This window comes from Eleginops maclovinus, chromosome 22 (genome assembly GCF_036324505.1).
Source record: "Eleginops maclovinus isolate JMC-PN-2008 ecotype Puerto Natales chromosome 22, JC_Emac_rtc_rv5, whole genome shotgun sequence".
Lineage (NCBI taxonomy): Eukaryota > Metazoa > Chordata > Actinopteri > Perciformes > Eleginopidae > Eleginops > Eleginops maclovinus.
The window spans coordinates 13,607,806-13,618,165 of record NC_086370.1 but is presented as its reverse complement, the minus strand read 5'-3'; the positions used below and the strand labels follow the sequence as shown (position 1 = coordinate 13,618,165).

The 10,360-nt window shown below is 44.0% G+C and overlaps 1 protein-coding gene and 2 non-coding genes across 3 annotated transcripts; all 3 read left to right on the top strand.

Moving 5' to 3' along the window:
- The first annotated feature begins 1 nt into the window (after position 1).
- pprc1 (PPARG related coactivator 1) lies at positions 2–10,082 on the top strand. Its single transcript, XM_063875618.1, is given in 15 exon segments — positions 2–184; positions 2,201–2,296; positions 2,424–2,573; positions 2,766–2,846; positions 2,939–3,470; positions 3,473–4,927; positions 5,248–5,301; positions 6,144–6,204; positions 6,495–6,562; positions 6,974–7,682; positions 7,793–7,999; positions 8,119–8,194; positions 8,279–8,400; positions 8,691–8,842; positions 9,621–10,082. Coding segments are annotated over 15 exon segments (4,047 nt in total). The 3' UTR covers positions 9,722–10,082.
- Positions 6,613–6,752, top strand: LOC134859272 (small nucleolar RNA SNORA50). The gene has a single exon (XR_010165071.1). It is a non-coding gene; the product is annotated as a small nucleolar RNA SNORA50 (small nucleolar RNA).
- LOC134859271 (small nucleolar RNA SNORA50) lies at positions 8,473–8,612 on the top strand. The gene has a single exon (XR_010165070.1). It is a non-coding gene; the product is annotated as a small nucleolar RNA SNORA50 (small nucleolar RNA).
- Positions 10,083–10,360: the final 278 nt, after the last annotated feature.

Below are 10,360 nucleotides of genomic sequence, written 5' to 3'. Positions count from 1 at the left end.
AATGGTGGACCACGTGTGTCCTGCCGGCGTGCTTGTTCCTCTGGTCCTCGATTCATCGCTCCTCATTCCTAAACGAGTCGGGGCCAGGGAGTGTACCAGCAAGATGGCGGCGCGCTGGGGTGCAGGAGAGGAGACTTTAACTGCATGTAATATGGATATGTTCCCCATGGATACACTAGACGAGGTAAATAATAGATGAAATACTCTATTTCCTATCACGTAAGCCCACTGTTACTAGTTGTATGTGTGTTTTAGAGGCAGGACAGAGCATGTTGTGTGTGAGTTGTACACTGCGCATGGAAAAGTGACACGTGGATGCCACAGTAGTATTACTTGTAAAAACTTAATTCATAAAGCACTGATTGTTTTGTAGACAGTACAGCTGGATAGCTGTGTGGTGGTATTTGTTTGGAATAATACACAAAGCTTCACTACGAATGTGCTGGTGCTTTTTTAGCTGTATGTTAATGCTAGGTGGTGAGCCTGTAGCTTGTTAGTGAACGACGCATGTTTTCTCCCTTTATAAAACAAGGAGTCGTTAATAAAAGCAGTGACAGTTGTGTGTGTTTATTGGTAGTTGGCCTAGCATGCCCACCAGGTGTATAATACATATCTGTCATACGCATTTAAGCTGCATCCGCGTGCAAACGTGCTCTTGCTTGCTGCCCATCCACTGATCAATACACACGTGGTAACAATCACTGCAAATGCTATTCAGGTGGTTTTATCATCACTGCAGTGAGGATGTATAGAGAGACCTATGTCTTTGCTTGACAAAGGTTAAGGTGCTAAATTATGCTATGTTGTAATGAATAGGCTGCATGCCAGCACATTGCAGTAATGTGTCATCAACTCAGTGATGGAGCACACGATGTTGAAAGTCATTTATATTGTGTGCACTGACTGAAATAAGTACAGTTAATTAAGACATGTGTGATAATGTAGTCTGACACTGCGGCAGAACACCACGTTTTCATTCAAAACCTGTGTATCCGGTATCTACATGTGGTTTGGTCTTGGTGAATCACATGTTGGCTACATTTCACACATGCGCAGAAGGCATACATCAATATACTCTTCACACACATACGCTCGCCATCCAAATAGTTTATCAATAACTACCTGGAGTTTCAGAAGTGTGTTTGGAGTTTGTCTCATTTTGTACTTTTTGAAATATCATACAGGAGCGTATACGAGGTCCCTGTTCATGTTTGTTTGTAGTGCTACACGTGGGCTAGGGTGCTTCCTCTGGACGGGGTGCGGCGAGGATAAAAAATGTCTGCGCTCTGTTTGTGCATGCGTAGACGGCAACACGTGGGTTACTGTAGGACTGCTTTCTTAGATCAAAGTTCACCATGTTATCATTTAAGTTGATTATATAGGTTGACCTATGTGCAAGACTTGCTGTAGGTGTGCAATGACTCAAACCTGAATAATTGTCATAAAACAATTGGGCACATAACATTATTTTTTGTTGGACAAATCGGTCAATACATTTGACTTTATGTTTACAGGTTATGTATGAAGTTATATCACCCGTTTGATAATAATTAGCTGTGGGATTCCTGCATGGCAAATCAGTACTTGCTTCAATGTTCTTTTTTTGTTTTATATGATAGGAAAATGCCTTTGGTGTTTCCCTCATCTTCTAGCTGAAAATAATAAATAAAATGTGCTCTCTTGCACTGTGGGGTTTCCTTTCCGTCTCATTTTCAAATGCCTCACTTGAGCATCGGCTTGCACTCAACAACCAAATAAATAAGATCAATGTCCAGATGTAACATTTTTAACAGTTGACAAACACTGATTTTTGCTAAAAAAAAAGAAAGAAATGTAGTTGTTTACTTATGTCTCCTCCCAGTCCAGTTGAAATGGAAATATAGAGGAGTGGTCCATATATTATAGTTCACGATGTTTAACCCTTTGAACCAGTCTGACTGCAGTCCCAGACCTTAAATATACCTGAATATAGAATTAAGTGAGTCTTTTAAAATAAAGACTATTATTGTTTTTTTGTCTTTGGATTTGAAATACTTTGGGTTGAAACATTTGTTCACTGATACACCAGCTTGTCTGTACTATGTGTGTTAGTAACCCTAATATTGAACTTGTCCATCGTTATTGTTCCTACTGAATCATGTTTCCAGGTTTGTTTGTCAGTGTTTTTGCCACACAACTGAAGTGTTTTTTTTCCCTCTAGAATGATGGGCTGAGCCCCGCAGAGACTCTTGAGGCCCTTCAAAGCTGTTTAGACCCCTCAATTCTTTCCATCTTTGAGGACACTCCAACAATAGAGGCAAGAACACTTTCACATGGTTGAACTTAAGTGTTTCTGTGGTATAAGAGGGATCTCTAATGTGTCAGCAGTTTGCAGTAGTTTGTTGATACTCCACATTGACCTATTTTTCCATGTGTGTATTTAGATTAAAGGAATAGATGAGGAAAGTGAAGCCACGCTGCTGACTGCCCTGACAGAGATCCTTGACAATGTGGATGATGACAACCTGTCCCCATTTGACATGCTGCCTGACTCAGACCTGCTGTCGGGTCAAAAGGGCCGGGAACACTCTCCGGTGAGTTTCCAGCTGTCAGACATAACTCAGTGTCTGAAATACCTTTGCTCTCCTCATCCCCCATCATGGGGCAAATGGTCTGGAAGGAAAACCTGCTGACCTCTATTTCTATGAACATGTGTGTTATAGGTCTGTCAAGACTATGTAGAAAAGTGTTTGTCATTAAGCCTTTGTGTATCTTTTATTCTCCAGCTCAGGAGATTGCTGTGTCTCTCACGTTCCCCTCCAGAGAAAGACACAATAATTAGCTCAGGATCCTTCTCAACTGGAAAGGTAGCTTTACTTACTCGTAAGCAACAAATGTTAACTTGAACAACAGACACATTTCTGAATAATATTTTATTTATTTTCCCATCTGTACTCAGAGCCTACCTAGGCTACTGGCGTCATTCCAGAGAAGTGATGGGGAGGAAGAGGAAGATGGCTCCCTCTCTCTGAGCCCATTGAGTCACAGTTTATCTCCTGACAGTGACCAGCTACAGTGGGAGGAGCTGACTCTCCCCCTTCCTGACACCTTTGAGCAGGAGGTAGAAGATGGTATTTCAGTTAGCCTGGGAGACTTGGTCAGGCATATGCACCCGTACTGTATGTCCATTAGTATGGAGGACGACAAGGGGGAACAGATGTTGCCCGAAGGAGGCATCTTACTTGAAGTTGTGGACCAGGGTGAAAATGGAGAACCCATCTTTGCCATCCAAGATATGGATCTGCCAGGTTCTTTTCCACTTGGAAAAGAGGAGCCGTTCTTAAATCATGAAGTTTCAGATGAAGCAGAAGAAGTGGCCTCTGACACTTCAGAGCATATAGTTGTTGATGATGAAGATGAAGTACAAGTTGCAGCCCCTGCGACACCACACCTATGTTTAGATGTGAAAGATGCGATGATCATCGAGAGACATAAGATGAGATAATGGAGAAAAGTCCCTCTCGGAGAAAAAAAAAAAAGAAAAGCAAGGAACATCACAAACCCAAACCTGTGGAGGTAAGGATCCTGAGGAGTGGCACAGTAAGAAAGATGCCCCAGGAATCTCTGAAAAAAACTGACAGGTTAGTCAAAGAAAAGAAGAAAAACAAAGTCCCAAAGCTTCCTCTTGCCTCACCTCCAGCTGCTTCAACTGTAAAACCTAAGAAACAAAATTCTTGTCAAACTGAAACCACCACCAAAACACTAACACCAGAAATGAATGTGCAAGTTGCCACACCTGTGTCACCTAGGCAGGAAATGGCACCCTTAAAGGCTAACCCTGTGAAGAGTCCCCCTAGCTGTTCCCCCTCAGCACTGAGCTCCCAACAGCCTAAACAGCCGGCCTCGGAGAAACTGGAAGTCTCATCAGCAGTTCCTCCTGCTGTCCTGCCCCTGATGTCTTCAGAGAGCCCCGCAGCTGCTACTGCTCCAGCAACACCCCAGATGATGCCACCTGTTAGTGAGGCCCTTGCTCCTTCAGCCTCTGTAGTCCCAGAGCCTAAGCCTAAATCACTCAGTCTAGCAGAGTACCGGCGGCTCCGTCAGCAGAAAAAGCCAGCGCCGGTGGAACAGGCAGACGACAACAGCACCAAGTGGCCAAGCCTTCCAGAGCTTCCTACAGAGCTTCCCCTCATTCCGTGCCTGCCCAACCCCAACCCCAAAGACCTTCGACGCCCCAACCCCCAGCCAGAAGTGGTGGAGGTCAGGCCTGCCTGGCAGCCAAGGGGCCCATGTGCACCACCCACCCCTGAGGCGCTGTTGGCACTACCAGCCTACATGGTTGCCTCAACCAGCAAGGTTTCCACCGTTACACCTGTCCATAAACCCCAGCTAACACCTGAACCTCCCAAAGCTTCTCTTCCCCAACAGTCAGTCTCCACTCCTGAGTCAGCGAAGATTTTACCCTCGCATCATCAAACTACAGCTCAACCTGCAGTGCCTTGTGTGCCTCAGAGCTCTGCCTCTCCAGCAGAGGGGAAATGCTCTCCCACACTTCTAGTAGGAAAGGGTGGAGTTGATGAAAGACCCCAATCTCAGCCTGCGACTCCTCGGTCTGTAGAGCTCACTCAAACCTGTTCTAAAACCACTAAAGAGGTGATCAAACCAATTGCTGCTACCACTGTGTCTGCACCCAGTGCCCCTCAGAAGTCCATTGTTGTTTCCCAGAAGGTACCGGTGGTTACTGCTCCCAAGTCCTTAAGTTACCCCATTACAACTGTTAGCAAGTCCTCAAAACCCACAGCGGATGGTACCCAAATGAGGTCTTCTGCAGCTATGCAGCCTAAACCTGTTCTACTTGAAACTAAAGAGAAGCCCACTACAGCGGTGAAACCCTTGAAGGCAAAGAGCGCCACACAGGCGCTCATTGAGGCTTTCACCACAGAGATAGGTAAGCTTGAAGTTAAATAAATAAGAATCTTGTCAGTATTTGAACATTGCTGATCTGCAGCTCTAAACCGTACTTAATCTGCCTCAGGGATTGACTTGTGCAGGAGCATCATATCTGAAATTGTTTAGGAAATGGCTGCGTGTGCTGTTTGGCAGCAAAAAGGATATGCACCCCTCTGTAACTTTACTCTATAATCAATCTACACTTGTCTGTCTACTTTGAGCCTGTTTCTAATTTATCGTCTGTTTATAAGTTATAATTATATTGTTTGTTTTATGTTGTAACCCAAAACATAATATGATCCTTTTTATTTATTTTAGGTATTGAAGCTGCTGATCTGACCAGCTTGCTGGAGCAGTTTGAGGAAACTCAAGGTAATCAATAATAGCTGACTTTTGCTGTATCATTGCATTTTTGACAATGTTACACACTGCAGTGTTTTTCCCTTATTTCTGGCACAAGGGCTGTTGTTTTGGTCATAGCTTAGTCTCACATGGATGGCCCTAAGTTAAATGTGGTCAGTATCTCTGGTTAGCGGCAGTGGGTTTAAGGGCAGAAGGCCAATGACTAAAGCCCTTCAAGGTATAACTGGTGCCTTCTTAAATAATTGTGCATGTGCTGTGCCATACCTAGAACATGGTCATGAGTGAAGTTTGATGTCAGTGCCCTCATATTTCTGACCAGCAAAGCTTGAATAGTATCTGAACTTCGTAAACAAGTGTAATCACTTTTAAAGATTGTGGGGGACTTTTGATGGATCAAAATGCATGATTCTTTTTTTTTTCTCTACTGAAACATTCCCCTTTAAGAGTTGGGTGCTGTGGGGGGGCAGCGGAGCTGCTTTGTGCTCTTGTCTGCTCAGCTGCTGGAATCCTGCCCCGTCTGCAAATCCATTTAACTCTCACCCTGCTGTCTTTGTTTGGCCGGATCTACAAGCCCCAAACCTAACATGTAGCTGGCCTCTGTATGTGCCATTACTCGTGTTGGTGGGCTTGTTGTTGAACCCTCATAGGGCGCATTATGTTCACATGGTGAATGACCTTTGAAATATTCCGTTTTTAGTTTACGCGGGCTAAATTCACACCTGACGTGCTGCAAGTTGTAAAGTTCATCCAAAATAGTCAAGCTGAGTTTTTATCTACACTTTCGTATTGCTTGTGTTTTTGTTGGTTTTTTTTGGGCTCATGCACTTATTTCCTTGTCCTTCTCTCTCCAGCCAAAGAGGAGAAATGTGTGCCGGAGGTCTCTGGTAGAGCAGTAGCTGTAGGAAACTCGAGGTGAGTTACCCTACAGCTTTGAAGCTGCTCTGTGTGAGTGGAGTCAGGGTTTCTCTGAGTGAAACCTGTTGGTGTGTGTGTGTGGAGATGACGCACACACACCTTTTGCCAGGACCTACCGCAAACCCCGCTTTTGTCTGGCCACAGACAGTGATGGCCTTTTCAGGATTACATTATTTGACCTGTCTTCACAGGTTTTTTTTGGCTGGACTTGTCTACACTCTAATCAAGACGTGGAAGCTACAATATTTACCCATGATATACTAACGGCATCTGTGCTCGATTTACAGTTTTGGGTCGGCTCCAGAGAAACCGCTTGTTGAGAGTGTGAGAGCAAACAACCTTTCGAGTCCTGCAGGTAACCTGAGTTTACTGTTTATATCTTGATATGGCTATAACATAAGAAGATTGCACCGCCTTTGAACCTTTTTGGTCTCATCCATGACCTCTTAGGCCAAGCTACAGTGCTAAAGTGAATACAGGCTTGTTCATAACTGGAGCTTCCTGGCAACACCCCCAGGTTTCTCTTTTAAATGCAAGTCACAGCTTATTCACCATTTTGACTTAAAGACAATTACATTACATTTAATAAGACAACAGATATTAGAAAATACTTGTATCTCCTTGCATGGCTTAATCAGCTCAATCATTAGGTATGGTCATCTGAAATAATGCGTCATACTGAGATTTGACACCCTTCCAAACGGATGACCAACTCCCGCTGAGTGTTTGGTTTAACCTTGGTGCTCTTTATTTTCCTGTGCTCCAGCTTTGACTCCTCCGGCTACTCCCCCACACCAGATGTGGAAACCACTGGCCCCTGTGGCACTGCTGGGAAAGAGCAAGGCAGCTGAGGCCCAAAGGTTGAGCCCCCCCAAGGTTATCCAGATAGAAGCCCGGCCCCTGCCCTCAGCCAGGTCCCGCAGCAAACCCACTCCTGCCGCTGCTACTGTCTCAGCCGAGCTGGCATGCAGGGACCATGACTATTGCCTCCCCAACAAAGGCACTCCTGGAGAGCAAGGCAAGCGCTGGAATGTCAAACAGCCATCTTTTATCACTATTAAACCCATCAAGCAACCCACTACACAAACCCCCCGTGCATTGTCTGCCCAGTCTACCACAAACTATGTGGTTAAAGCCCAAACACGAGAGCTTCCTCTGACAGAGCCCCTCGATCACAGGACTGATATGACGGAGAGAAGCTCTGTCCTGGAGACTCCTGATGCTTCCCCAGCTCGTCAGGAGACTGATGCCACTGATAGAGAGGGAAGCCCTAAGAGAGGGCATTTAGGGAGATCATACCGTCGACAAGCTGCCTCTCGCACACCCAGCCCCCGATCCAGTCCCAAAGAGAGGACTGGGGGCCGCTCTAGAAAAAGAAGATCCCATCATTCTCCCAGCCCCATGTCCAGCAGTTCAGAGTCTGACTCCCATTCCTCTAGATCTCGGTCTAGATCCCACTCTCCATCTAAGAAAAGGTTCGTTCCAAAGACACAAGCTCTCGGGTTCATACAGAATTTTGATAACCATTTCTAGGGTTATAATTTCCCTTGTTCATCACTGACATTCCTTCCTGTTCCCTTTCTAGATATCATCCTCATCAATCTGAGAGTAGTTCCAGCTCCTCATCCCGTTCTTCCTCTCGGTCTTCTCCCTCCGTGTCCCGCTCTCCTCCCAGGAGGAGGAGGAAGTTCTCATATTCCTCCTCTCGTTCTGGCTCTTGGAGTCGCTCGAGATCACGGTCTGGGTCCCCTCAGAGGCGAGCTCAGTGGAGTAGAACCAGAAGATTGTACAGGTGCGTTTTTTTTTTAAAATCATCCCTATATAGAATGTATAACTGTTTCAATTGTACATGTTAAACATCAGGGTGTTTTTTCTAAATGTTATTAAAGGCTTCATTTTGTCTTTCCTCAGTCCTTCGTGTATGAACAGCTATGCTCAAGCTGGAAAGAATAATGTCGAAGTGAAGAGACTTAAGGAGAAAGCCATCGTAAGTATTTTTTACTCTTTAGCACACAGGTCTCAAAGCAAAGTGGTCAAAAGTGGTTATCTGATGGACTATTTCTTCTAACAGGAGGAGCGGCGGGTTGTTTACGTTGGTCGCATTCGGGGAACGATGACCCAAAAAGAACTAAGAGAGCGCTTCTCCTTATTTGGCGAGATTGAAGAATGCACCCTGCACTTTAGAGACCATGGGTACGTACATAAACGGCTTCTGTGATAGAGGTTACTTTACTGTTTATATCTGAATATGGCTATAGTATTAGATTGCACTGTCTTTGAACCTTGTTGGTCTCATCCATGACCTCTTAGGCCAAGCTACAGTGCTAAAATGAATACAGGCTTGTTCATAACTGGAGCCTCCTGGCAACACCCCCAGGTGGCTCTTTTAAATGCAGGTCACAGCTCAAACTACATCCAAAAACCATTTTGACCTTCAGACAAACTTAAAATGAATACAGGCTGATGGTTTGGTTATCTCACAGGGACAACTATGGGTTTGTGACTTATTACGACACCAAGAATGCATTCACCGCCATCGAGAATGGAAGCAAGCTGCGCAAGTCCGATGAGCTTCCATTTGATCTCTGTTTTGGAGGAAGGAGGCAGTTCTGCAAGTCGAACTATGCTGACCTGGGTAGGCATAACTCAACAGACACAAAGTTCCCGATTGCTTAACCAACGTCTATCAATCAAAATATTATTAATGTGGTTTTGCGGAGATTAGACATTTTGGTTGCTAGATATCCTGATGCAGTGTGATCATTACTGTTTGAAGAAGAAGAGATACTTTTATTAATCCCTTACAGGGAAATTGCTTTCTCTACTCTGTTGTGTTGACACACATTACACACACAGAGGATATACATGCACAAACACAGGAAATACATGCACACACAACCACATGCAGAGGAGAGGTGGCAGAGGGAGCAGATAGAGGTTAGGTGCCTTGCTCAAGGGCACCTCGGCAGTGGCCTAGGCCCCAAGGCATGAAGGGATCATCGCACTGCAGGAAGAAGCATACTGTCCTTTAAAAGTAGATTTTGCATAATGGAGACAATAAAATACACTAAAATAATACATTCAGATATTATTACACTTACTATTTACGTTTCACACAAGTCACCAACCTGCCCCATTCATGGTGTGCCAGCAGGGCTGTTGCAACTATTGAAGAGATGCAGGTTATGCTGACCTATTTATTTTTGTGACATTTTACGTTACACACATTGCCCATGATGATTCTGATAGTTTTCTGATAAATGTTTTCCTTCTAAACTCTGGACCTTTTGGGGGGAAATGATCATATTTATCAGAGCTGGTCAAAGTTTAGGATGTGTTTTGCAGGTTGTGTTTGGGCTTCAGCATTTATATAATGGCTACAAAGCTGACCTTTTTTTCCCCCCCCTTTTCAGATTCGAGTAAAGAGTACGATACGTCGTCTGGGAAGAGCAAGTTTCAGGCACTAGACTTCGACACTTTATTGAAGCAGGCCCAGCAGACTCAGAAGAGGTAACAGGAGGCCTGCAGCAGGAAGCAGCTGACACTTACCTCAGAGCCAACGGCTGGCTCCTCACCTGCGACACTGTCTTTACATTTAAGTTGTTGCCTTAGTTTTATTTTGTTTGTTTTTGTTTTGTTTCTCAAAGCTAACACCTTCTATTGAAGTGAAGATTTCTAATAAAATTAGTAAAAGAAAAAAAATGGAAATATTTTTTTTAAAGTTTATTTAAATATGAAATTAAATTTAAATTGTATGGAAAATCATTTTTAAAGGGTAAAGGTACGTGGAATGGAGCTTTGTAATGACTGGGATAGGTTGTGTTACATTGAGTGTACTACAGACCTAAATAAAAAAGAACCTAAAAACCTATAAACCTTTGCTTGTTTTTCATTTCAACTTTGTCTGTATTGTTTAGTTACAATATTTGAGAGGGAATGGTTCCCTTTCAGATACAAGATTTTGACCTGTTCCAACAAAATATGGGTTTAACAAATAGAATAGAAAAAGAACAGCTGAAACAAATTCTGTGAAGTGTCCAGGTGCCCACTGCTCCTAACACTAGGATGGGTAAAATGCAGAGACCGCATTTCGTTGTCCTAGTACTTGTACTCTGTGCAATGACAATAAAGTTGAATCTTCATCTTCAGGTGA